Source organism: Aureobasidium namibiae, assembly GCF_000721765.1.
Source record: "Aureobasidium namibiae CBS 147.97 unplaced genomic scaffold scaffold_28, whole genome shotgun sequence".
NCBI classification, from domain to species: Eukaryota; Fungi; Ascomycota; class Dothideomycetes; order Dothideales; family Saccotheciaceae; genus Aureobasidium; species Aureobasidium namibiae.
Window position 1 is genome coordinate 393 of NW_013581181.1, and position 25,345 is coordinate 25,737.

Genomic DNA, 25,345 nt, shown 5'->3' on the forward strand with positions numbered 1-25,345 from the left:
CCAAAATTTACACATGTCCAAACGGAGCTGAGTTGGTGCACAGCTAAATCATGCAGAGCACTTCTGGAGTACCAAAAGAGCTCGTTTGTTTCGTGTAGACAGTATACAAGAAGACAGTGATCACAGATGAACCCGACAATTTGGAGTAGGCACACTGCCGCATGTAGATGATCAAATGATGCTTTCATTTCGGTCCATACAAAGGTGTTGCTGCTTTGTTTGCTGCTGTATCAGCCCTAAGGCAAATAACCGCGATTAGGGAAGGAAAAAACCCGAGACCCGGGCCTCATGAGCCTGCTCAGTGCTCTCATACTCGCAGCGTTCTTACAGCTTCATGCCCAAAGCCTTGTGCACCCTCAGAGACTGGCGGATGCTCAGATCCAACATAATCTCCTCACTGCCACCGGGGATCGCGTACGCCCTGACATCTCTGTAAAGGCGTTCGACCTTAGCGCCCTGACCGCCGCGGCTGTAACTCAGACCACCGAAAATCTGACTGGCCTCGCGAGCGCAGAACTCAAAAGTGGTGGTTGCTTGGGCCTTGAGACCGGCAATGGCACCGCCGAGTTTCAGCATGGCCTCTACCTCGTTCATCTGTTGGCATTGGTAGATAAGGTTTTCCATCCACGAGTACGATGCTTCGATCTGGCGGAACATGTGGGCGAGCTTGAGACGGATGACGGGGTGCTCGATGAGCTCCTTGCCAAAGGTTCGTCGCTTGTGGGCGTACTTCATCGACTCTTCGTAACAGACGCGCGAGAAGCGCAGGCACTGGATGATGATGCCGATACGTTCGTGGCTGTGGCTGCTGTCAGTACTCATCTAGTGTTCGTCGACAGATTATGAAACTTACTTGAAGTTTGTCATCAGGACCTTGAAACCTTGGTTCTCCTTGCCGATCAGGTTCTCTACCGGTACCTTGACATCTTCGAAGGTGACATATGTTGTGCCACTCGACCAGACACCTTGGCAGTCCATCTTTCTGGTTGAAACGCCACCGAAGCTACGCTCGATAAGAAGGACACTGACACCGTTCATACCCTCACCTCCTGTGCGAACAGCAGTGGTGAAGTAGTCGGACCAGATGCCGTTGGTGATCCACTTCTTCTCACCGTTGACAATGTAGTGCTTGCCGTCCTCGCTCAGCTTAGCCTCGCAAGTCAGGTTGGCGACATCAGAACCAGCGTCAGGCTCGGTGATAGCCAAGCAGATTCTCTTGTCTCCGCTCAGGATATCCGGCATGATTCTCTTGACCAACTCTTTCTTTCCGTACTTCAGAGCTGGAGGGGCGCCGATGCCGAAGCCACCAATGAGATTCCAGACGAAACCACCACTGCCAGACCTTGAGATCTCGTCGGTGATGATCATCTCGTGGAACAGATCCCATTTCTCTGCAGGGACGGACTTGACGCGCTTGTCGGTGAGGTCTTTGGGATAGTGGACACCCATCAGACCTGCGAGGTATCCTTTTTCGCCCATGGCCTTGTATACCGAGTCTGGAACCTTTCTGCCTTCGTCCCACTCGGTGATGTTTGGGATGATTTCGTTGTCCATCCATTCTCGGACTTCGGCGCGGAGGTCGGCGTGCGATTGGTCGAAGTAGGGCGAGTGGTACTGGATGTATGTTAGTGTATACTCAGGCTGTGCAGTCAGCATCACTTACAGATTGGTACCAGTTGGGGTCTCCACCGGGGATCATGTCACCAAACTGGTCAAGAGCTTCCGAAACGGCGACCTCTTTGGCGTCAGCGCCAGGCTGAGGAGCCACAGTACCGGGCACGGGCTCAGGCTTGACGACCTGCTTTTCCTTCTTTGCTGCTGGAGGAGGTGTGGCGGGTGGTGTCGGGGGAGCGGCCTGTGCCTTCGAGTCCAGCGAGCCGACTTGAAGTTGCTTCTGGTACTTCTTCAGGATGCCCTCGTTGTGGTACTTCCAAAACTGCTTGCTGGCATCCTTTCCAGCCACTCGCTGGAGGATCTTCTTACCACCAGGGTGCTCTTCCTATTCGAGATCGTTAGCGATTGTCGAGCGCGCTATGAGGACGTCCTGCTTACCTGGAACTTGGTCAAGTCGTAGACATCATCGTCGACGATGATCCAGAGGTTGTCTGCCTTGTTGTGCGATTGCACGTCGGCTTTAGAGTATGTGCCTGACATGATGTATGATGGATGTGAGTACCCGTGTGAATCTGGGGCTTTGAAGGAAAAGGTCGAGGGTAGAAGCAAGGGGTGCGAAGGAGTCAAAGGGTAATGTCTGTGTTCTTTTCTTCACATGTCAGCCCTTTGACCTTTGATTCAAGTCTTCCGTCAACCCGCTAACAACATACCACAAGTCACGAGGCCGCAGACGGTGCGTTCTTGGTGAAGGTCAAGAGAAACGGACACGAGAGCGAATCAAAAGCCCGACATTATGCTCTGCCGAGGTACCGAGGTAACTTTCACATGCTTTTTTTCCCACCTCCCCCAGCTTTTGGTCATCTCCACAATCCGAAGTTCGCATGTCCGTGGCCGAGGACCTTTGACAGTCGCACAAGACTCTGGGGGTATGTGAGATTACTATATGAATGGTATCGACTTGGCTGATTGTGAGTACGTCAGTCCAATGCATGCTCTTGTGGGCAAACACCTCCAAAGTTGTGGCCAGACAATCAAGAATTGCCGTAGCATCCGTTAGAACAGGCAAGTGATTACGTCAAGGAGCAAACAAACCCACCCGAACAAGAAGCATGAGTCTCCTTGTCCTTTGTATGAAACTCTCTTCCACCATCTCCTCTAGGAACATCTCACATCAGCAACCATGTCTTCAGGTCAAGTCCACGTAGTCAAAGCCGCCGACATCCAGACCTCTTCCAGCGGCCAAACGGATGGTAGGTGCAACGAAATCCACTCAACAGCACCCTGACTGTAACTGAATCTCTACAAGGCATGACCCGTATGCCAGCCATAACAAAGCTCGCTTCAATCTGCAGCTCCATCATGCTGGCCGACCCCCACTCTGCCTCTGCAGTCCACCACCACGGCGCTCAAGACACCATCGTCTATGCCGTGCGAGGTCAAGGCGCTGTAGTCAGCGAAGGCGGCAAGAAGCGACAGGTGCTTAAGCAAGGAGACTTTGCCTTGATCCCTGCGTACCAAGAACATCAGGAAGTCAACGATGGAGATGAGGAGGTCGAGTGGGTGATTGTGAGGAGTGGGGGTGAGCCTGAAGTTGTTAACCTTGAGGGTTGGGGGGAGAGTTAGATGTAGCGCTCTCTATTTGACTATCTGTACATATATGATTACAACGGTGAGTATAGTGTGATGTTTATTCTCTAAGCTTCAAGTGGTACGTCTTGAGTTGATCCTCAGTCATGCGTGTTGGACTCTTGACGAGCAGATCTTCACCGCGTCCGCTTTTGGGGAAAGCAATCACATCTCTGACACTTTCCTTTCCAAGCATGACTGCGATGAGTCTATCGAACCCCAATGCCATACCGGCATGTGGCGGACATCCTGCTCTTAAAACCTCGATGAGATGATCAAAGTCCTTGAGTCTTTCCTCGCTCATCTTCAAGACCTCACGCAGAACGAATTGCTGCATGGCTGCTGAGTGAATTCTGCGACTGCCGCCTCCAAGCTCGACTCCGTTGACCACCAAGTCGTAGTGCTCGGCCTTGACGGCAGCGGGGTCGGTAAGTAGTAGATCCACATCTTCAGCTGTCTTCGGTGCGGTGAAAGGATGATGGGTAGAGCTGAAACCCGCAGCACCGCCCTGTCCAGGCTCGTTCGCCACAGAAGGCGAGAACAATGGGAAGTCAGTGATCCAGAGGAACTCGAATCCTTGAGGAACAGGCATATAGTTGTGTTGTACAGCAAACTTGTGTAAAGCCAGACGCAAATTCCCAAGTGGTGTTGAGCCACCTGCATGAGGTGCATTCTTGCGAGCTTGAAGGACGACTAAATCTCCTTCTTCGAGGTCCAGTGTTTCCTCTATCGTCTCTGCAGCTTCGAAGCCGAATACCGAAAGTCCCGAAAGTGGTTTGCGAGGATCACAGATGAAGATGCCAGGTTGGCCTTCTGGGTTCTCGTTGAAAGGCTTAGCTTCTGACGAGTCCATGAATTTAGTCACAAATCCACGGGTCTCTTTTGCGTCTGCCGAGATAGGAATCTTCAGCATCTCAACGATAGGATCATGCAGAGGACCGATCTTGCGGATAAGGTCCACAGGTAGCATGTACTCGACGCGGGAAATCTTGGATCCCAGACGAACGTCAGGCTTGTCAGAGCCATAGTTCGACATGGCATCTTCGTATGAAAGTCGCGGAAAAGGCTCTTGGTGAGAGATACCAAGCAGCTTCTGCCAGAGTGTCTTCACAACAGACTCTACTGTGTTCATCACATCCTCTCCAGTTGCGAAAGACATTTCCAGATCGACTTGTGTAAATTCGGGCTGTCTGTCAGCACGAAGGTCTTCGTCGCGAAAGCACTTAGCAAATTGCACATAGCGTGGAATGCCACTTGCCATCAGAATCTGCTTGTACTGCTGGGGGCTTTGAGGCAAGGCGTATGCAAGACCAGGTGTGCGGGTGGGTACCAAGAACTCGCGAGCGCCCTCTGGGGTTGACTTGAATAACAAAGGTGTCTCGATCTCGACAAATTCTTTGCCCTCGCAAAGTTCTGTGCGCAGTATGCTGGCTGCTTTGCTCCTAAAAGCGAGAGCATCTCGGAGCGACTTTTCCATTCGTAGTTGCAGATGTCTCTGCTCTGCAGAAAAGACCGAGTCTTGGGTGACCATGATGTCCTTGGGAAAGTGGTTGAGCGGCGATACCTTGGCCAATTCAATTTCGACCTCTGTTACTTGCTGCACGGCTCCTTCTTCCACCTTGGACGAGGATGCCTTGGCTTTGCGAGTCTTGATCTTACCCTCGATAGCCACCGGCGTCTCGATATTCAACCCGCTGAGCTTCTCGAAGACACTCCTCTCCTCTGAGCTGGTCTTGTTTGAGGCTACCAGTTGAATGGAATGTGACAGGGTTGTGCTCCGGAGTTCAGCAAATAGCAGGTTCCTACCAGCTTGTCGCTGAGTGCCTAGATACCCGTGTAGTACAATCTCTTCTCCAACTTCTCTGGTGACTACATCTTCGACTTTGCAAGTTGCTGAAGGGAAGTGGACTGCAGAAGATTATCAGCTTGGTTCCAGATTCTGTTTCTGTTGTCTTACAATTCTCCTTGAATTCTGACAACAGCTTGTCTGTTCCATCGGCTCGAAGTACCTGGTTGGAAGAGAAGGTTCTCGCGTTGTGTGTGGATATTGATGGTCGAATCACCCATGACCGGTGAATAGGTTTCAGTGATGCATTTCGTAATATACGTCCGCAGGATACGGCATGCGCGAAACTGCCAGGCAGCATCAGGGTGTATATCAACGACACCAGTCGGTTAGCTACAATGAAAGTGTCAGGTGAGACAATTGAACTCGAATGTATTGTCGAGATGGGTCATGAAGAAGTGACGGCTCAGGCCGGGGGGACAGCCGGGGTTTTGCCATGCGCATGGTTTTCTTCTTCGCGCGTCGCGATGGATTCGAAACTTTTCATGACCTTCCAAGTTCAAAAAAAGTGAGTGCACATTTGCTACAGGCACGCCGAAACCCTCAACTAACAAACCGCGCAGATGATGAAAGCCTAGTGTGTATCAGTCGAGTCGTCCGCAGCAAAGGCATAGCGCTCTCCTCTTCCGGAGGCTTAAGTGGTTCTATGACTTTGTTGCGGCGGCATGAGATCTGCGTTCGGCACACACCCTTGTTACCAAACGGACGCGAAGATGGCATCTCTGATTCAATTACTTGGAAGGTTCTCTGTACCTTCAGCTCATGCTGGTATGTATAGTATATGGTTAGATAGTCTTGTATCACTTTCTCTCCATTTGTTTTCTTTTTTGTCCTGTTGTCAGTGAAATGCACGCTGGTGTCAACCTCATGGAGTTGCTGGAACTACACTTCTATTCCACTGCCTTCAACCGACCAAGCGAAGAACGAGCAACATCATCAACAGGTTGCACATCCTTGACTAGTGGGGGTGTGACCGTAACATGATTGTGACAAGCTTGAATGTCCTGCCAGAGGTTATGCATAAATAAAGATGCACAAACAAGATTTCGAGGTCATCGTCATCTGCCGGGGTTAGCGCGTTTGAGCATCCGGAATCCGAGATGAGCGAGTCGCGCCCAGAGTTGGCAATTGCAACTTACAAGTGTTGAAAGCATTCTTATGAGAGCGCGCCTGCCGTTTGAGAACAGCATGAAATAGAGAGCTTGAGCAGCCGTCACGTATCATCCATCTTCGACAGCACGCGCCATCAATGTCGAGCTCGGTCGAGAAGTCGGTCAAAGGCGGCACCAAGGTCAAGGTACGGCGTCCTCTTACGCTACTGCACCTACCCACCGTTCATGTTTGCTGATGGCCTCGCGACTCGATTGTAGCTTGCGCCGCCCAAGTCCAAATATGTCGAACACATTCTCCTGGCCACGTCTGGCGGCGAGGCCGGAGTCGCCGAGATCTTCCGCACCCTGAAAGAGCGTCTTCGCGACACGACCTGGACCATCTGCTTCAAGGCTCTGATCATTGTCCATTTGATGATCAAGGAGGGAGAACGCGATGCCACCCTCAAATACCTGGCCACCGCGCCCAAGAACCGCCTAGCCATCAACAGCTATACCGACGGTACGCCTCGTCCGCAGTCCACAACCGTCTCATACGTGAGCGCTGACGCGCGTGAACAGTCCAGACACAGGGTCAGAATATCCGCCGATACTCCAACTACCTCATCCAGCGTGCAGAGTCATTCGCCGACACTCACGTCGACCACATTCGCAATCCAGGTCGTCTGAAGACACTATCCATCGCGAAGGGTCTACTACGAGAGACGGAAGCAATTCAGGACCAGATCAGAGTCCTGATCAAATGCGACGTTGGTACCCTGCTGTGCTCCGAAAACACAAACTGACCCAGTACAGCCTCTCGAGAACGAGCCCGAGAACGACATTTCGCTAATGGCATTCCGCTTGCTCACCAAAGACCTGCTCGACCTGTTCACTGCCATGAACGAGGCCGTCATGAATATACTGAGTCGGTTTCCCATATGTTTCAACTCCGCTTCAGACTTCTGACAAGCCATCGCACAGGCCACTACTTTGAACTCTCCAAAACAGACGCCGAGCATGCCATTGGAATCTACAAAGCCTTTGCAAAGCAGACAGATCAAGTCGTCCAGTACCTCAGCATCGCCAGACAATACGAACACATCACCAAGCTCGAGATCCCAAAGATTAAGCACGCCCCTACCAGTCTGGCCAACTCGCTGCAAGAATACATCGACGACCACGACTTTGAGACGAACAGACGCCAATACCTCGCCGAACAGCAAGCAAAGTCTGGCAAACCAGTCAAGCCCTCGAGATCTGTCACCTTTGCCGAAGCTACACCAAAACAAGAAAAGGCCACCGCTCCAGCACCCGCCGCTTCGAAGCCTGCTAAAGGTCCAGCTCCTGATCTTATCGATTTCTTTGGCTCAATCGAAGATCAACAACAACCCATGGCTCAGAACCCTCCCCAGCAATATGCGCAGCAAACAGGGCAGCCCTTCCCTCAGATCTATGTTCAACCTGGAGCCGAGCCTGCTTTCCAAGCAGCTCAATCGACAAATCCATTCGGTGCTCCTCAGGCCTCGCAATACATGGCACCGCCTACTGCTCAGCTTCAACCACAGTTCACTGGCGCTGGGTTTGGTGGTTATGGTCCCCAGCCTCAGCAACAGGTACAATCACAACAAACCGGCTTCTCCTCGAACCCCTTCCACTCAGCTGGGCAGCAACCTTTCCAAAGCCCGCCGCTTCAACAACAGCAACAGCAACAGCAATCCTTCTTGCAACAAGATGCATTCTCCATGCAGCAACAGCAACAAGATCCCTTTGCCATGCAACAGCAACAGCAACCCGCACAAGTGCAATCACCACCGCAACAGGTCCAGCCACAAGCAACTAACCCTTTCCGCCAATCAATGATGCCCACTGGTCAGATGGACGGTTTCATGCAACCACAGCAGACAGCTCAGCCTCAGCAGCGTCAGACCAGTAATCCTTTTGCCAGACAGGTGCCTCAACAGGACCCTATGCAGACAGGCTTCCAACAGCAGCAGCCACTGCAGGCGCAACCCACGGGAACGAACCCTTTCGCGAAGCAGGCTTCTCAAATAGCCCAGCCGACCGGTCAGTCAGCATCGTTCCTCACCCCTGCAGCTACTGGCAGTACGAATCCATTTAGACAGTCCATGTTTGTGAATCAACAGACTGGTCAAGGCTGGCAGAATACGCCACAAGCAAGCATGGGAGGCTGGGAGCAACTGGATACTGTCCCTGTCTTCCCTCGACCTGGACAGTAGGTGGATGTGCAGCACCAAGTTCTGCACCTTTTCGAATCTACCTGCTATATTCCACTCTAATTTTACGGGCCTTTCTTTTGCGTTAGCGCGGCGTTTATCGAGCAATGGGCCCAAAGGTCTTCAAGGGAGAACCACTTGAGAAGCATTGATATGGCGAGCATTGGGCATCTTGTATTCAGAGAAAGCACACTTGATTGACTGGATTAGAACCTAGTTCATGCAATTTACGGTCGTCTCTTCCACCTTCATTTTTCAGCCTCGGATGACAAACATGAAATATTCTTGGACAGGACTCTGCCCATCAACGTGCGCGTATAGCAGTGTCCGATCTCGGCGTCGGAACGAGTTTGTCGCATTGATATACTCTGTGCCTGCCTAGAAGAGGTTGGCGTGGCTATCCCATCTCCAGATTTTGAGACGGCAGACGGCATGTCGTTCCTGAGATGTGAGCAGCGATCTGCAGATATCGACACTTTTCGGGAAGGTGGGAAAAATACCCTAGTGGTCCGCCTCCAGATTTCTCTGCTTTTCCGACTCCATCGACTTTATCAACTTCATGCCGCCATGGAGCCAAGGCTACAAAGCCCTGTCTTGCATATCGACACCTACCCCAACCACGGCAGATGCAATTGACACTTTGGGGAGACATCCATGCAAGATATCGGGGTCTTGCAATCTTGCAGCGGCACGGAAGAAGAATGGGGATTTACGTTATCGACATTATCTAAGTGTGCAGTGTTGAGTATACCTGGGGTGGCTAGCTACAAATATGAGGCACTGCTGCTGACTTTTGAGTCGTTCTGCTATCACGATATTACTCAAGGGTCGGGAGTGTATCTGCTTTCGTTCCTGATACTGTCTCTCACTGTTTGTCTGTCATTGACTTATCTGGTTGACTTACGCATACCTCGAACCATGCGTTTCCTCAGCTCGCTGTCTGTTGGTGTTGTCCTGGTCGGCGCTGTTGCTGGCTTGGTGACCCCATACAACAATACTTCAACCGGACTTGGAGATTTCCCCTCGCTCATCAATGTCACCACTGAAGACCTTGCCACAGGTCTAGAGGCTGGTCGTTTCACCAGTGTGGATCTGGTCAAGGCCTACTCGGCCAGAATCATCGAAGTCAACAGCACTCTTCACATGGTCACTGAGCTCAACCCTGATGCTTTGGCAATTGCTGCTGAATTGGATGCTATGCGAGCAAACGGTACTATTCTGGGACCTCTTCATGGCTTGCCCATTCTCATCAAGAACAACATTGCTACTGCTGATTTGATGAACAACACTGGTGAGTACTAAATATCACACGAAGAGAGATAGTGTCTGACTCGATATCACAGCTGGATCTTTCGCTCTGCTCGGCGCAAAGGTCCCTCATGATTCCACTCTAGCTGCTAAGCTGAGAAAAGCTGGTGCCATTATTCTCGGCAAGACCAATCTCTCTCAGTGGGCCAACTATCGCTCGAACAACAGCACCAACGGCTGGTCAGCATATGGTGGACAGACTGAAGCTGCTTACTACCCTCATCAAGACCCTAGTGGTTCTTCCAGTGGCTCGGGTGTTTCTTCTTCGCTTGGTTTGGCTCTCTCTGCTCTTGGCTCTGAGGTAAGTTGTAAGTCCTGCAGCATATTGTTGCAGATACTGACTCATGCTAGACATCTGGTTCCATCCTTTCTCCCTCAGACGTCAACAACCTTGTCGGTATCAAGCCTACGGTTGGTCTTACCAGCAGATATCTTGTCATCCCCATCTCCGAGCATCAAGATACCGTTGGTCCTATGGCAAGAAGCGTCAAGGATGCAGCCTACCTCCTCCAAGCCATTGCCGGTGTAGACCCCAATGACAACTACACCTCCGCCATCCCCAACAATGGTAGCCTCCCTGACTATGTAGCTGCCTGTGACTACTCGGCTCTAGCAGGCAAGCGCATCGGTGTAGCATGGAACGTCATCGACATCTACGGCCCCATCGACTCACCAGTAATGACCGCCTTCCTCGAATCCATCGCCATCATCAAGCGAGCAGGCGCAACCATCGTCGACGCAAACTTCACCGCCTTCCCCGAATACGTCAAAGACAACAACGAAACCCTAGTCCTCAACGCCGATTTCATCACAAACCTACACACGTACCTCTCCGAGTTGAGCTACAACCCCAACAACGTCACCGACCTCGCCGAAGTCAGAAACTTCACTCACGCATTCGAGCAAGAGGATTGGCCCGATCGCGACACTGCGGTGTGGGACGATGCACTCTTCAACCAAGGCTGGAACAACAGCGACGCTCGCTTCGCAGCCGCCTACGCCGCAAACCTGTATTACGGCGGCGAAGGCGGTATCCTCGGCGCTCTGTCCCGCAACAATGTCTCTGCTGTCTTGCTGCCCACCCAACTCTCTCCCGGTATCCCTGCACTGGTGGGAAGTCCTGTCGTCACCGTACCCATGGGCTTCTACCCCGCCGATTGGAACGTCACGTATAACGCTAGAAAGACACTGGTGGAGACTGGCCCCAAAGTACCCTTTGGACTCAGTTTCATGGGAGAAAAATTCAGCGAGGCCGAGTTGATTGGGTTGGCGTATGCTTATGAGCAGAGGACCATGCACAGGGATGACGTGCAGCCTTATATCATCCCTAACATTGAGTTGGCGGATTTTGTCAAATAAAGACAGGGGGGCTGGGGCTTTGCTTTGGGGGGGGTTTTTTGTGGTGTCTTTGATCGGGGAGTCAGGAATGGAATGGATAGTTAGTAGATTTTCTGAATAATTTTTTTATCTTTCTGTTTTGGACATTTATCTTCTGCTTACACAGATATTGCCCTTCTTCTGCCTACACAAATTGCTCCCTTCTGACTTATCCTATATCGAGATCGAGAACACCAACTCTTCCTTCAATTCCCTTTCCTTTCCTCCCATTGTCATCTCTCAGGATAGATATGTCTTGGTGTCTTTATTTTTTCTTCCATTCGCCGATTTTGCAAATCGAATACCGCTGTTGGTTTTGTGACCGCAAGAACATGAAAAGAATGGAGAAAGAGTCTGCACTTGACAATTCATAAAAATATTTTGTTTGTTTTTTGGCATTTAATCAACATTGAAGCAGGAATGTCAAGCATCCAAGACTTTCCATCATTATCCCTTCAAAAAGAAAAAGAACAAACCCCCCAAAAAAGACTCGCAATGTTGTGTGTTGACAGAAGCAGAAAAACAATTTGAATCCAAAGTGTGTGAAGTGTGTGTGTGTGTGCAATCGTGAGAACCCAATGAGGGCATTCGTTCGTTTCCATGCCATCCCTTCCTTCCTTCCTTCCTTCCTTCCTTGCATGTCCATTCATCCCTTCCCGTTCTTTCCTTGACTCTCCTCTCCTTGAACACTCCAAGCAGAAATCTACTCTTCAAGCAACAGCGATTCATCATCAACGCCGATACCAGAGTCATAAGCACGACGGTTACGACGAGCCTGCTTTGTGATCTTTGCGAGACGAGGGTTTGCCGCAGAGGACGAAGAGGCAACAGTGACCATTTCAGTGACAGTGTCCATAGCCTCGACTTCCTCGAGAACACGACGGCCCACCTCTCTCAACTCGCCGCCTTTGGCACCCGCGCTGAGGACAGCTTGTTCCATATCCTCTTGCATGGCCTGCACAGTAGCGGTAGAGTCTCTGACGTAGAGTCTGAACTTCTCCTTGAGTGCTGCGTTGAGTTTGGTGAGGCGAGCGATGGTGATGGTGTTCTCGGAGCCGACTTCGCGCAACTCTTCGATTTCAGTGTTGCGTTCGTTCATCACGTTTTCCCAGCTACGGTCCACCTCCTGGGCTTTACGGCCGAGGTTCTCAATCTCAGATTGCTTGTTAAGAATGTTGATTTTGAGGTCGGCGATTTGGTCGTCGCGCTCAGCTTGGAGTTCGAGGAGTGCGACGGCTTCGGCTTCGACGCGGCGTTCGAGGGATGCTTTTTCGGCTTCGAGCGAATTGATGAGATTTTGGGCCGTGTAGATGTCGTGGTTGAGGTCGGCGATCTTTTCGTCGCGCTCGGTGATGGCGATGACGTGAGTCTGGGCGGTCGTCTGGGCCTCTGCGTTGAGGACCTTGATGGTAGCCTCGTGCTGAGCAACAAGGCCTGTAAGATCTGCGACATCAGCAACGAGCTCGGCAATACGAGCCTCAGATGCTTGCTGCAGCTGATCGAGCGAGATCAATGCATTGTCCAACTCCTTCTTGGTTGCCTTGAGCTCTGCAGTCAGCTGGTCAAGCTTCTTTGCCCAATCTCTAATTGTGACAGCGCGCTCCTCCAGCTGCTGGCCCATTTCGGCGGTAACAGCCTCGAGTTGTTCCTGGAATGCCTTGGTCTCGATCTTGGCGAAGACGGCGGCATCGTTGAGATCTCTAAACTTCAACTCCCAGGCAGCCTGGTCAGCAGCATGCTTGGTCTCGCGCTCCTCTGCGAGAGCTTGAAGCTCTGCAACAGTCTCCTTGGAACGCTGCTGAACCTCGAACAACTTTTGGCGCAGCTCGTTGGCTTGCTTGCCGGATGCCAGAAGCTTTTGCTCCAGCTCGGTAACGAGGTTGTTGCGGTCATCCAGTTCAGCCTCGGCTGCTTCACGTTGGCGACGCTCTGCCTCCTCGAGAGCACGAAGATTGTCCAGGTCGGCCTTGAGCTGGGCCAATTCGGTCTCAGCCTGCTCGATGTTGACTTCGAGCTCGGCGATGAGAGTTGTGTTCTCGTCGTTGACTGCCTCGGAAACTTCTCTGGCTTGCTGCTCGGCGAGGTGCAGTCCTTGGAGAGTGGCAAGCTGTTGCTTGAGATTATCGATGTTAGCTTCGTCATCTTCGGCACGGCGCTCCAGAGTGGTGATGATGTTTTGCTTGTCATCGGCATCAGCCTCAGCGGTGTGGCGCTTAGTGCCCTCAATACGAAGCTGCTCCTCAAGTACGGACACGGCAGCTTGACTAGCCTTGGTGAGGTCGGAGATCTTGAGGTTGGCCTCTTGCTCCATACGAGTGATGAGAGCTTGGAGGTTGGCCTCGTTAGCTCTGTAGCCTTCGAGGGCCTCACCAAGCTTTGCGATGGTTGCATCCTGATCTCTGTTCTCACGGTCAAGCTCAGCAAGCTGGGCCTTCTTCTCGCTGATGAGAGTCTGCGCCATGTCGTGGTTCTTTTCGATCTTGTTCAACTCCTTGCTGAGCGAGTCGATCAACTGCTCATCTCTCTGGCTGTTGGCATCGAGCTCGTTGTAGCCGATCTCGAGGGTACGCTTGCGGATCTCGGCCTGACTCAATCTCTCGAGAAGACCGTCGATCTCATTGGCGAGCTCCTGGCGCAGCTGGTCGTTGTCGGCAAGGAAGACTTCCTGTTCGGTAACCTTGCTGGCAAGAGTCTCGAGGTGTTGGATGACGAGCTCAACAAGATCGGCATCTGAGATGTTGCTGGGAATGACACCGGGCACGGCAGACTCGAGACGCTCACGGACAGAAGCGAAGGTCTCGCGGATAGAGGCAATAATGGCCTCGGAATTCTCACCTGGGAAACCAAGAGACTGCAACTCGATAGTCAGGATCTGAAGAGTAGACTTGGCAGTGGACGCTTCATCGGTCCAGTACTGAATTGCCTCCTTGAATGCGCGGCGCTCTTCTTCCTGGGTAGAATCAGGGAGAGCAATCTGGGTCTGGGCATCGGAGATGTCGACAGCGTCGGTGACCTTTGTGACGGTACGGACTTCGGTGCCGGAAGAAGGAAGATTGGGGTATGAGATGCCCTGGCTGCTATCAAAGACCATCATGTCCTCGTTGATGACATCGACAGCATCGATAGAGTCCAGGTCGGGGATAGCGGCCTCTTGAGCCTTCTTATCAGCGAGATCCTCACCGAGTTGGGCGAGTTCGGCCTCCATGTCCTCCATCTTTTGGTCGTCGGCATCTTCACCAAGCTGCTTCTCGACGTCGAGTTGGTTCAGACGGGTGCGGATGAGATCCTCAATCTCTCCAATTTCTTGACGCAATTGGACCAACTCTTGGTGGGCCTCGGAACCATCTCTTTGCTCCTTGATCTCTTCACTCAAACGGGTGCGGCGAAGACGGCTCTTAACGCGCTCCGACAAAACCTGGCTCAGGGGGCGGAAAAGAGCAGTGACAGCAGGTGAAGAAGCGAAGCTCGCAGGTAGAGACAGGCGCGACTTGGGTGGCGGTGTCGAAAGAGCTTCAAACTTTGAAGGCGAGATGGTTTGGCGTCTCTCGGTGGTGATGGTCTTGCGGATGTGAGGAGTCAGGTGGGTCGAAGTGGCCTTCTGGCCTTGAGACGTCGCTTCGGTGAAGTGGACATGGCGGGCTGAGGAAGCAGGGGTGGTGAGTGTGACAGACTCTTCCTCGTCGAGGACTGTGAGATCTTCGGGATGATCGTAAGACGCGTCTTGTCTCTTTCTGCGCTTGATCTGTGATGAAGTCGAGACGGTGGTCTGAGAGCTCTGAGGAATTGGCGCGTCGGAAGAGCTGCTTGCTCTTCTCTTACGGCTCATGCGTTTCTCTGCGCTGGCCGTCTGCTGCGATGATGACTGCGACCCCGGCACCTTTTCTTGGTTGCGAGTACGCATTTTGTCGATTGTGTATGGAAATAACAGGGCTGGATGATGTAGAACAACAGTAACAACAGGGTAATGCTGACAGATGAGAAAATTGAGCAAAAGGGCTTGGTGGTAGGCAAATCGATGCGAGGTAAGAATTGGTGGATGGCGCTCGAAATGAATCGCGGCTTGCTTTTGACACGCGATGACGTGACGTGTGGACGGGTCCAAGCTTCTACCAAATCGTCTCGATAGCAACTGAAAGTAAAAGCTCCAAATCGTGGATCTGCCACTCTAACTATTATATCACGAGCTGGTTCTAGTCTTATAGCCATCTGCATGTCCAACACGCTGCTACAACACATGCAACACAGCAGCCACCAAGTCTTCGAGACCATATCGCCGTCTCAAGCCTTGTCAAATTAAACAGCGATCTGAGATCTGCATAAAACTCCCAGCCACCCTAGGCAGCGACTGCAGGTGCAGGTGGCTGAAAGTAACACACGATCATCTGCGATCAAAACTTGGAAACATGGCACAAAACATTCTTCTGAACACATGTGTCACCTGCCAACCTCGAAATGCACGAGACAACAGAAAGTCGTGTCTTGGAAAATGTGAGAAGAGTGTGCGTTGTATATTCGGGGGTATCGTGTATTCATCTAATCTATCCTGATCGTCTTCAATCTAGATCTCCATCCTTCTGGCTGGGCTTGTCTCCTTTCTTCGCGTCTTCCTTCTGCCCCTCACTGTGGCGGGGTAGCAGGGTGAAGATGATGACGAAGAGGACTTCGTTTGTGCTTCTGTCTTTGAGGACATATCTAAGTGCGTGAGACCTTGTGTTAGTCAGATTCTGCTCGTGATCCACAATTGGAATAATCTGCACTGAAAATAACTCAGTTCGCAGATGGGCTGCTTACCTCAGAGGTTGTCCATCCCAGTAGCTGATGATGGGGATAGTGATGCCGGGGATGTAGCTGAATCCAGGAAGCTTGAGTGCGAAGTCTGCATGGTTGTTAGCACGCCAATTCTTCGTTCTTTCGTCTTCTAAACATGCCATTGAAATCCAGGTATGGGTTGAAGAAGTCGCAGCTGTAGTTTCTGCCCTGCTCAAATGTAAAGTCCTTCAAGTGCTGCTCCTTGAGGAAGTGCTTCTTGCGAGCGTTTGCCTCATCGGGCAAGCCGGCCTTCTTTCTAGCCTCGACGCCATCGCCATCTGCACCCTCAGATACTATAACAGGCTTGTCGTCGCTTCCCTTCAGCTCCGCGGGCTCTTTCTTTTCGCCAACTCTCAGCGTGTTGATAGAACTGAGGAAGGGTCCATAAAGGTATGGCTCGTCGGCGTATGCATCGCCGTAAAGTCCAGGATCGATAAACCACTGAGCAATCTTCATTGCTTGTCCGAAGCCCGGAGGCAGCTTGTCCTTGATCGGGTGGTCAAAGTCGTTTCCGAAGACCAGATCATGACCGTTGATGTTCTTCTTGGGCGTGAAGGAGAAGGAAATGCTGTAGAGATCCGACTTGTGGGGATCGGTTTCGAAGTAGGCGCATGATGCTGGAGAATTGACGGGTTCGCCGCGGTAGTTTTGGACGCGAACGGTCAAGGAAGCATCGAGCTTGGAGCTGGAGATGCTGAGTGGTTGTTCAGTGTTGACGTGAACCAGCTTTTGGTTCGCTTCGTCATAGTCTGAGCCAGCGGTGACTCTGAGCATGTACTTGTCCGCCATGTTGAAGATGCTTGTTGTGTAAGGTGTGCTTGGGAGAGGAGCACGAGGGAAGACGACGCATATCTCTTTGTCCAAACGAAATACTGACATGACGTATCAGAATTTTCCCCAGATCGCGCATCTGACGTTTTTGCGCATGTGAATGTCTCGAGCGGCACAACACACTTTCATGACGGTAGATTCAATATGTACGTGATTTGATCATGTCGTTCCGTGTCCCATTGCTTTTTGGTATCTAAACATCTATACAAGCATTATTCTTTTTACATTCTTCTGAGGATGTCCTCAACAACCTCGGTGGTCTTGGCCTGACCACCCATGTCAGGGCTCAAGTACTTGCCCTCCTCAAGGTTGGCATCAACAGCCTTGTAGATGAGAGCGGCAGCCTTCTCCTCGTTGAGGAACTCAAGCATGAGAGCGACACTGCGGAGAGTAGCGATGGGGTTGGCAATGTTCTGGCCCTGAATATCAGGAGCAGAACCGTGGCAAGGCTCACCAATGGCGAAGCCCTCACCAACGTTGGCAGAGGGGACAAGACCCAGACTGCCGACAAGAGCAGCAGCGCCGTCTGAAAGAATGTCACCGTAAAGGTTGGGAGCGACAATGACATCGTAAGTCTCGGGTTGACGGAACAGCTTGTAGACCATGCTGTCGACGATCTGCTCATCAACGGTGACGCCCTGTGATTGGAACTTGGCAAGAGCCTCGCGAGCAGTCGAACGGAAGAGACCGTCGGTCTGCGAGAGAACGTTGCTCTTGTGGGTGATGGTGACATTGGCAGACTTGCCGGTCACGCCAGTCGAGTCGCGCACACGCTGGCGACGGAGAGCAATGTCACCGGCCATGGTAGCGATACGGCTCGAGGCACGCTCGGAAATGCGCTTGATGGCCTCTGCGACCTTGCCGTTCTCAGTGTCGTATGTCTTCTCCTCCTTGACGTACAGGTCCTCGGTGTTCTCGCGGACAATGACAAGGTCAATGGGGTCGGGGAACATGGTGGTGTTCTTGACGCTCTTGACGGGACGGACGTTGGCGTACAGGTCGAGACGCTTGCGGAGAGCGACGATGGGAGACGAGTAGCCCTTGGTAGGGGTAGTGGGCGAGCTCACGGCACCGAAGAGAGCACCATCGCATTCCTGCTTCAAGGTGTCGACGGTCTTGTCGGGCAGAGCAGCACCAGTCTTCTGGAAGGTGTCGAAGCCAGCTTCCAGGTCGACGAAGGAGAAGCTGAGGCCCAGAGACTTGGGCAGGGCCTCGAGAATGCGACGACCGGCAGGAATGACCTCGCGGCCAATGCCATCACCAGGGATCAGACCTGTGTATATGTTAGTAGGCAGTACTGGATTAGGAATGTGAAAGCCGACCAATTCTTAGTGTACGGGATGCCATTGTTGCTGAGGAGTGTGGAGAAGAGAGTCATCGCGAACTTGAGCGAGACCAAGTTGAATTTCGGCCGATGTCGGGTTGTTCGTCCAGCTGGTGGGGCATGGCATGGGCATGCTCGGAGACATGATATCTGAGGTGAATGGCTCCGTGATAGAAGATCCGTCTACACATGTAGCAAGACTAGAAACCCAGAAGTTCGATCTTTGGCACCTGCCTGACAATGAACAGTTCCAGGCAAGCAGCATGCGGTCGCTCTTTCCCTTGACAGATGTGATGCGGCCAAAGCTTGCACCTCGGAGCGTTGATGAGCACGCGGGGCAGTCGCAAAACATGCACCAAGCTTCGTTAACCATTCTGGTCAATCAACAATTAAAATGTCGTCCTCACCCACTCCCTCAGAACGTGAGGCCGCCGACAAGGTCACTGCTGCCCGCGAGGCAGAAGAGCAGGCCAAGCTTCCCTACAAGTGGATGCAAACCATCCAGGATCTAGACTTGACGGCTCAGGTTCCTGGAAACCTCAAGGCTCGCGACTTTGACATCAAGATTACAAAGAACCACCTGCGTGTTGCTGTCAAAGGTCAGGATCCCATCATCGATGTATGTCTCGTTCAACTCTCTCTACCTGCAATGTGCTAAGAACTACAACCAGGGCGATCTTCCTCACCCCATCTACGTCGACGAATCTACCTGGACCCTTGAAACCACTCCCTCAGGCAAGGAACTCGCTGTCCACCTTGACAAGGTCAACAAGATGGAGTGGTGGGCCCACGTCGTCAAAGACGCTCCCAAAATCGACACCTCCAAGATTGCCCCAGAGAACAGCAAGCTCAGCGACCTCGACGGCAACACCAGATCCATGGTCGAGAAGATGATGTACGACCAGAAGCAGAAGGAGATGGGTCTGCCCAGCTCTGATGAGCAGAAGAAGCAGGAGATGCTCGGTGTGTACAGTCTATGCGACAGTCTATGAGACGGCATCGTGCTAATGTCGGACAGAAAAATTCATGGCTCAGCATCCCGAGATGGACTTCTCTCAGGCCAAGATGTCGCCATAACATCCTCAATATCATTAAAGCGACCCGTATACCACTGGCTTTGTATGCATAGCGTAGAGCAGGAAAAGAACACATCAATGAGAAACGATCAATGTCCGTTCACGCAAAGCATCCTGGCCGCTCACAGAAACGCCTTGGTTATATTCCATAGTGTTCGAACATGGTCTCGGATTCAGGCTCCTTCTCGGTCTCTCTCACCTCAGGAAGAGTTTCATTGTCACGAACGCTGTATAAATTCCATACTTCAACACATGCTCTTTATGTGCTAGAGTCTATAGCTCTCGCCCGCTCTTATGACCACATCCAGGCGGAATTGAAGCCATCTAATCGAACAATCCTTTCCGTCTTACTGACTGGTACGAAGAGAGTCGAGATATTATGACTCCTTGTGAATGTTTGATATTCAATGAGCAAACTGCGCATGTTCATGGCAGCTTGCGTTACAGTCAGATATCTGCAAAGGACAGCGAGTGAGTGAAAGAGTCGTGAGACCTATGTTGACTTTCACTATTTGTTACAGAACTTTCGATGCAAGTCTCCGCGTCGACAAAGTGAATTATTAACACAATCACTTTCATCTCGCGCCTTCCAGCTTTACCTTTTCGCTCTTCCTCCAACGATCCTAACTTCATACATTCTGCGCGCAACCTCCAGCGCTTCATTCTCCCATCCAACCGCACCCTCTGCTCTCTGGAGACTTCATCATGGCATCGGCAGGCAGTGTCAGGGCTTCATTCTTCGACAATCCCCAATACTCGGACATCACCATCAAGTTTGGCCAACATGAGATTCGTGCACACAAAGTCATCCTTGCACAGCAATCCGGGTACTTTGCGACCGCCTTCTTCAGCAACTTTCAGGTAAACGGGTCTAGTGGTACAGATGATGCCTGACTGACACTAACAGGTTGCGTCGAGCCCTGTCATTGATCTGGGTGACGAGGACGATCCTGAGCTGCTCACAGACACGATCAAATCTCTGTACGACGATTTACACTTTCACCGTCGGTTTCGCGCTCGTGATTCTTCAGTCACGATGCATGGTCTCCTCGACATCTACTAGCTAGCTGACAAGTATGACATCCCAAGATTGCGCCGAGAGGCCACCAACGAGCTCTCCTCTTTGGCAGGTGACAACCTGCGTACTTCCCGTGCAAACGGCACATCTATCGATCCCTTGGTAGACTGCATTGCCAGGGTGTGTGGACCAGATTCTCTGCAGGCCGCCGACAACGCGATGAAGATCAGGGTCATGGAGATATGCCAGAAGAATTCCATTGCACTTCTAAAAGACAGGACGTTTGTCTAGAGGTACAGAAGAGGAGAATTGTTCGATGTCGGAAGTGCGATCGCTTTTGGCATGGCACTCGGTGGCCTTGTGCTCACGTCCAACGGTAATCCCGCTGAAGAGGCCGATGGTTTCCCAAATATGAAGTCTGTGTATCAGTATCAACCGGACGGGTACGTCAGATCTCTCTCAGTGTGTTCCAGATTGTCTGACTGATGGTAACAAGATACATGATCAACTTCTTCAACGACCAGAGACTCTCCGATATCACTATCATCTTTTCAGGCAAGAAGATATTGGGTCACAAGATTATCCTTGCAACTCACTCGTCCTACTTCCAGGAGGTACTCGGGGGCTCGCCCACGGTCAGTAAACCCATCACGCATTCTCATGAGCTGTTAGGCTTACTCGAGGCAGGTCTCGGAGATCAACCTCGGCATTGAGCACGACATTGCTGCTACAGAAGTCTTCCTAGAAAATATGTACTTGCTCTCGCCCTATTCTCGCACTTCTGATCCTGGACGTTCGCTAGTATTCTTCGCCGAGATGTACCTGCTGGCGAAACGATACGGTCGCGAAGATGAAGTCCGCGTGTACCAGAATCTTTTCTCCGGTATTCTAGAGGGGGAACCATTCTCCAATGAACATATTGCGGGTGTGGCGGCTCTATGCGGTCCAGACTCTTCCAGATACGCGGATACACCCTTCCCAGACACAGCTTTCGAGGAATTATGTGCGAACATTCCGTATCTAGACAACAAGGAGCGCGGGACACTCAAGAAGAAGCTCGAGGAAGGATCGATGTTCAAAGCCACATTCTTAGGACGCTTTGCTGTCGAGATGCTCGACAGATTTCTGATGGTATACGACGGAAAGTCGCCTCCATTCTAGGAACGATGATGGCAAAGTCGCTGTCGGGTCTGGCTCTCACTTGCTCTCAGGAAACCCGAATACTACACGCGCTTAGCTCTGAAATGTCGAAACCTTCCGGCATTCTGATTGGTTCCAATCGAATATCGCTCGGGAGAGAGGCATCAATGATATCGAGGTTCGATATGAATGTCTGCATGAGCAGGTTAAATTAGGGGGTTCGCTGAAGCTCAACAACTATGCATATACCCACCTCAATAAGAATTCTACTGTATCAACGTTCACTAGGTGTTACAAGTTCAAAACTGGTTTCATTGATCATGATGTCGTTAATCAGATGGCTGGGACAGGTTGTTAGCTCGGCTCCTCGGATGTTCATGGCCCGAGCATTTGAAGGTCAGGGTCGTAGGCTTAGCTAGCAAATTCAAGGTCGACGACGATATTGCTAAAGCACCAAAGGCTGTCGGCATCTGTAGATACTCGCATAATATTCTTTGTGGTTTTCTGCACATATGGGTATACTAACCAGGGTGGTACGACGCTTCTACGTCCTCTGATATCCTGCAAATAATCGAAACAATGATTTACCAAAGAGACCGACAACAACACCACGAAAGTTGACACCCCCTACGAGTCAAATGTGATCAAGAAGGGAAATTCACTGGAACTATAGAACAGGAACGATTCGTACAGACAAATCATTTGAGATAGAGCACTATTTTCGAGACTCAACTCATCGCAGTCGCCTGAAGTTTGTTTCATAAGGAGCTGCAGTCGTAGCCAAGCGCGTGTCTTGGGACCAAGGCTCAGCCACTTCGAAACACCACACATCTTCAGTGTTTGAGGAGGTGTTGCGTTCACTGGAGGGCTGAGCGCATGCACACAGATCCTCTACCTTTTTCCCCTATTTTCTTGTTAACTGCAAAGGCACACGACACAGCAGCTCTTTCCCACCGTCGATACCTCCGTCCATTCTCCACCCGACTCGGTGTGGGGTCGCGAACGCCTTGTCAGATTGCTTACCACCACCACCTCTTCTTGCCTGTCTCTGTTTGTCGTTTGATGCACACACCAATTTTATGATATTGCTATCAACATGGACGCTCTACGGAATCTGAACCTGAAGCTACCTTTCTCGAGCACACCGCTACCGCCGAAGGTGGTGATATCGTCAGTTCATGGTCGCGTGCCCTTGTTTTGTCGGAATGCTGACTTCTGCCAGATATATCCTAGACTATGTGATTATTGTGTAAGAACACCATGGAATAACGTCTTTCGACATATCTAAGTGAACAAACAGTATCCTCGCAATTCTGTTCCTGGCCATCGACAAAGTCAAGTAAGACCAGCCCACGCGAAGCGAAGCTAACGGCTCGATGCTAACATCACGTCCAACAGTGGCTTTCGACAGCACTTTGCACTTCAAAACTACACATTACAGTATCAAAATTTCCAATTCTTATAGGAAGGCCCGGACTAACACCAGAACAGATACCCGTATGCAGTGCACGAACGAGTGCCGGCGGGCGTATGCTATGTTATTGTGGTCATGTGTCCCGCCGCCATCATCTGCTTCTGGACACTGGTCATCGACGGTCTCTTCGGACACTCACAGCCCACGGATAGCGAAGGCACAGGCAGAAGAATAGGTCGCTACAGACTTGTAGACAGACTATGGGAACTCAATTGCGGCATCTTGGGCCTGGCCTTGTCAGAAGGCACCGCTTTCGTCATTACAGGTAAGCCCGTCCGACGGGGTATCGTATTATGCAGAATCGATCAGCTCATACATGACGAAGGTGCACTCAAGAACACCGTCGGCAAGCCACGTCCCGATCTTATCGATAGGTGTCAGCCGATGGCTGGTTCAGTGGATCCTTCTCCATATGGTCTCTCGAACTCGACGATATGTACACAAACGGACATGAGCATCCTCAGAGATGGCTTCAGAAGCTTCCCTTCAGGACACTCGAGCAGTGAGTGACTCGGGAGGACTGATGAAAGTACAGGGACGAACTGACATGTCTTTCATAGGCTCATTTGCTGGACTCTTCTACCTGTCACTGTACCTGGCAGCCAAGCTCCACATCTGGGACTCCAGAGGTGAAGTATGGAAAATCTTTGTTGTCATCATCCCATCTCTAGGCGCCGCTTTGATTGCAGCTAGCAGAATCATGGACGCGAGGCATCACCCGTAAGTGAGGCAGTGCTATACTTGGCAGCTCAATATTGACACGTATTCCAGCTTCGATGTGATAACTGGTAGTCTGCTTGGCATAGCATGTGCTTGGCTATCCTATCGTCAATATTTCCCTCCCGTCAGTGAGACCTGGCGCAAAGGCCGCGCATACCCCATCAGGACCTGGGGACAGGAAACGGCACCACCGCCAGCAGCAATGTCGACGGCATACGAGCCGTACGGCAGACAAGCAACGGACACACAAGGAGCACCATCGCAAAGAAGACAAATGCAGCACTCGAGAAATGCAGGCTCGGACAGCCAAGCAATGCTGGCGACGCACGCAGCACCGTTTCCGTCGGGAGGTTTGACTGGTACGGCGGCCGACAGACGGCGCGACGATTGGGACGTGTCTTCGGCTGAAGAAGATGAATTTGAGTTGCAGCAGCAACCTAGATATCCACCAGGCGCGGCCATGGGAGGGTCGACGGCGTACCTGCCTCGTACGCACATGGGCACGACATCAGATCAAGTTTAAAAGCTTCAGCGGTGTTTGGCAACGCGGCTATACACATCACGAGTTGAGAGTTTGATCAGGTCAGGCATGGCAAGGGGCGTACAGTAGGGCTGGTCAAAAACGGGGACAAGTGCAACGCGCATACCTTATCAACGTACCCCAGTCTATTCGCATGCGCAATGCAAAGAATTGATAGTTCGAACACCAAGAAGCAACAAGTCATATGAGCATTTACATGGGCGCGACAAAGCTCCCTCTGTCATGTCTAGATTGGGACAAGTCCTCCCCGACATGGGTCTGCGTTACGAGTCACTTGATGGAAAGCACACGTCAGCATGGGTTCCTTTCAGAAGTATGAACACGGCCTCCTGCAAAGAAGCAAGCAGAGCCAACATGTACCCGCAAAAGTATGTCGTCAAATCGTGCGATGGCGGGATAAGTCGACGATAAAAGGAGTATCGATTCTCAAGGACTGACAATCACATTGCGCTGATTTGCAGCTGCTTTTCCTTTGCAGATAGGATCAATGATGATAGAGGGGCACGCGTCCCCACATCTGATCAGCAAAGCAAATGTGTGCGTGGAGTCGTGGACGATCAAACGAAATCACACACACACAGCAAAGCAGCAGCGAAGAGAAGCACCCAACCCCCAAGTCGAGAAAAGGATGTGTGGAGAGAAAGAGGCTCAGGGAAAAAAAGGGTTGCGAGTCAGGCTTCGAGGAAAGGGGGCTAGAGCCGCAATAGGCAAAAAGCGGGCGGATGGGCAAAAAAGTGTTTACACGACGCACGTCAGCCTCCTTCTAGGCAGGGTCACTTCAAGCAACAGAACAAACGGTTGGCAAAGCTAGACATGCGTGTCTCTGCTGCAGGATTAGTTGGTAGAAGAAGATGGTGGTTGAAGAGACAAAAAGGTAGCAAGAACAATGGATCGTAAGAGCGTCAAAATACGAGCTGTTGAAACTATATGAAATCACGCGGGCGAGTATGGATGTGTTTTGAACATTTGACAGTATAGACAGTCAAGTGTTTTAAAGAGCGTCAGCCTTCTGGTTCACACAGCAAAAAGCGTAGTTTGCTTTGAGAGCTTGGCAGCGGTGTATCCGAACGCCACGCAACGTGGAGGGCGATGTAAGCGCAGATTGGCACGCCGCGAGTTCTGGAACCAGGAGAACGACGACGAGTGTGCGCTCCTCTGCCTGAGGGAGAAGAAGAAGACGACGATCAGATAGTCGGTGACTAGATGGTGGATCAGATAGCTGGAGAGTGGACTTCTTTGCTGAAAGAGATACGCAAAAGGTAGACGCGGACGGGGATTGGATGGAAGTGAATCGCAAAAGCGGAAGGCGTCGTCAG

At 51.4% G+C, this 25,345-nt stretch overlaps 12 protein-coding genes across 12 annotated transcripts; 7 read left to right on the top strand and 5 right to left on the bottom strand.

The window, feature by feature from the left end:
- Positions 1-324: 324 nt before the first annotated feature.
- Positions 325-2,154, bottom strand: M436DRAFT_86334 (acyl-CoA dehydrogenase; the record flags this gene model as incomplete). Its single annotated transcript, XM_013567217.1, has 4 exons — positions 325-799; positions 854-1,614; positions 1,664-1,999; positions 2,053-2,154. The coding sequence occupies 4 exons, from the start codon at positions 2,152-2,154 to the stop codon at positions 325-327; spliced, it is 1,674 nt and encodes a 557-aa protein (XP_013422671.1).
- A 640-nt stretch (positions 2,155-2,794) lies between these two features.
- Positions 2,795-3,237, top strand: M436DRAFT_58365 (RmlC-like cupin; the record flags this gene model as incomplete). Its single annotated transcript, XM_013567202.1, has 2 exons — positions 2,795-2,864; positions 2,921-3,237. The coding sequence occupies 2 exons, from the start codon at positions 2,795-2,797 to the stop codon at positions 3,235-3,237; spliced, it is 387 nt and encodes a 128-aa protein (XP_013422656.1).
- A 64-nt stretch (positions 3,238-3,301) lies between these two features.
- Positions 3,302-5,307, bottom strand: M436DRAFT_86336 (aspartyl-tRNA synthetase; the record flags this gene model as incomplete). The annotated part of the gene is made up of 2 exons (XM_013567218.1): positions 3,302-5,148; positions 5,250-5,307. The coding sequence occupies 2 exons, from the start codon at positions 5,305-5,307 to the stop codon at positions 3,302-3,304; spliced, it is 1,905 nt and encodes a 634-aa protein (XP_013422672.1).
- Positions 5,308-6,335: 1,028 nt separating this feature from the next.
- M436DRAFT_58403 (ANTH-domain-containing protein) lies at positions 6,336-8,414 on the top strand (the record flags this gene model as incomplete). Its single annotated transcript, XM_013567210.1, has 6 exons — positions 6,336-6,383; positions 6,457-6,697; positions 6,757-6,944; positions 6,991-7,102; positions 7,159-7,790; positions 7,890-8,414. 6 exons carry the CDS (start codon positions 6,336-6,338, stop codon positions 8,412-8,414), a joined length of 1,746 nt encoding a protein of 581 aa, XP_013422664.1.
- Positions 8,415-9,329: 915 nt separating this feature from the next.
- On the top strand, positions 9,330-11,078 carry M436DRAFT_76859 (amidase; the record flags this gene model as incomplete). The annotated part of the gene is made up of 3 exons (XM_013567219.1): positions 9,330-9,702; positions 9,755-10,020; positions 10,071-11,078. The coding sequence occupies 3 exons, from the start codon at positions 9,330-9,332 to the stop codon at positions 11,076-11,078; spliced, it is 1,647 nt and encodes a 548-aa protein (XP_013422673.1).
- A 721-nt stretch (positions 11,079-11,799) lies between these two features.
- Positions 11,800-14,997, bottom strand: M436DRAFT_68084 (uncharacterized protein; the record flags this gene model as incomplete). The annotated part of the gene is made up of 1 exon (XM_013567212.1): positions 11,800-14,997. One exon carries the CDS (start codon positions 14,995-14,997, stop codon positions 11,800-11,802), a length of 3,198 nt encoding a protein of 1,065 aa, XP_013422666.1.
- A 652-nt stretch (positions 14,998-15,649) lies between these two features.
- On the bottom strand, positions 15,650-16,694 carry M436DRAFT_76861 (DUF1769-domain-containing protein; the record flags this gene model as incomplete). The annotated part of the gene is made up of 3 exons (XM_013567220.1): positions 15,650-15,803; positions 15,888-15,972; positions 16,025-16,694. 3 exons carry the CDS (start codon positions 16,692-16,694, stop codon positions 15,650-15,652), a joined length of 909 nt encoding a protein of 302 aa, XP_013422674.1.
- A 263-nt stretch (positions 16,695-16,957) lies between these two features.
- On the bottom strand, positions 16,958-18,083 carry M436DRAFT_76862 (Isocitrate/isopropylmalate dehydrogenase; the record flags this gene model as incomplete). Its single annotated transcript, XM_013567221.1, has 2 exons — positions 16,958-18,009; positions 18,059-18,083. 2 exons carry the CDS (start codon positions 18,081-18,083, stop codon positions 16,958-16,960), a joined length of 1,077 nt encoding a protein of 358 aa, XP_013422675.1.
- Positions 18,084-18,454: 371 nt separating this feature from the next.
- M436DRAFT_76863 (CS-domain-containing protein) lies at positions 18,455-19,137 on the top strand (the record flags this gene model as incomplete). The annotated part of the gene is made up of 3 exons (XM_013567222.1): positions 18,455-18,679; positions 18,732-19,023; positions 19,079-19,137. 3 exons carry the CDS (start codon positions 18,455-18,457, stop codon positions 19,135-19,137), a joined length of 576 nt encoding a protein of 191 aa, XP_013422676.1.
- Positions 19,138-19,841: 704 nt separating this feature from the next.
- M436DRAFT_58344 (uncharacterized protein) lies at positions 19,842-20,030 on the top strand (the record flags this gene model as incomplete). The annotated part of the gene is made up of 1 exon (XM_013567200.1): positions 19,842-20,030. One exon carries the CDS (start codon positions 19,842-19,844, stop codon positions 20,028-20,030), a length of 189 nt encoding a protein of 62 aa, XP_013422654.1.
- A 466-nt stretch (positions 20,031-20,496) lies between these two features.
- On the top strand, positions 20,497-21,315 carry M436DRAFT_86344 (uncharacterized protein; the record flags this gene model as incomplete). The annotated part of the gene is made up of 3 exons (XM_013567223.1): positions 20,497-20,597; positions 20,651-20,789; positions 20,842-21,315. The coding sequence occupies 3 exons, from the start codon at positions 20,497-20,499 to the stop codon at positions 21,313-21,315; spliced, it is 714 nt and encodes a 237-aa protein (XP_013422677.1).
- Positions 21,316-22,696: 1,381 nt separating this feature from the next.
- Positions 22,697-23,681, top strand: M436DRAFT_18036 (PAP2-domain-containing protein; the record flags this gene model as incomplete). Its single annotated transcript, XM_013567180.1, has 5 exons — positions 22,697-22,734; positions 22,786-23,033; positions 23,094-23,270; positions 23,329-23,488; positions 23,540-23,681. Coding segments are annotated over 5 exons (765 nt in total), but the record flags the coding sequence as incomplete, so codon positions are not given.
- Between the last annotated feature and the right edge of the window lie 1,664 nt (positions 23,682-25,345).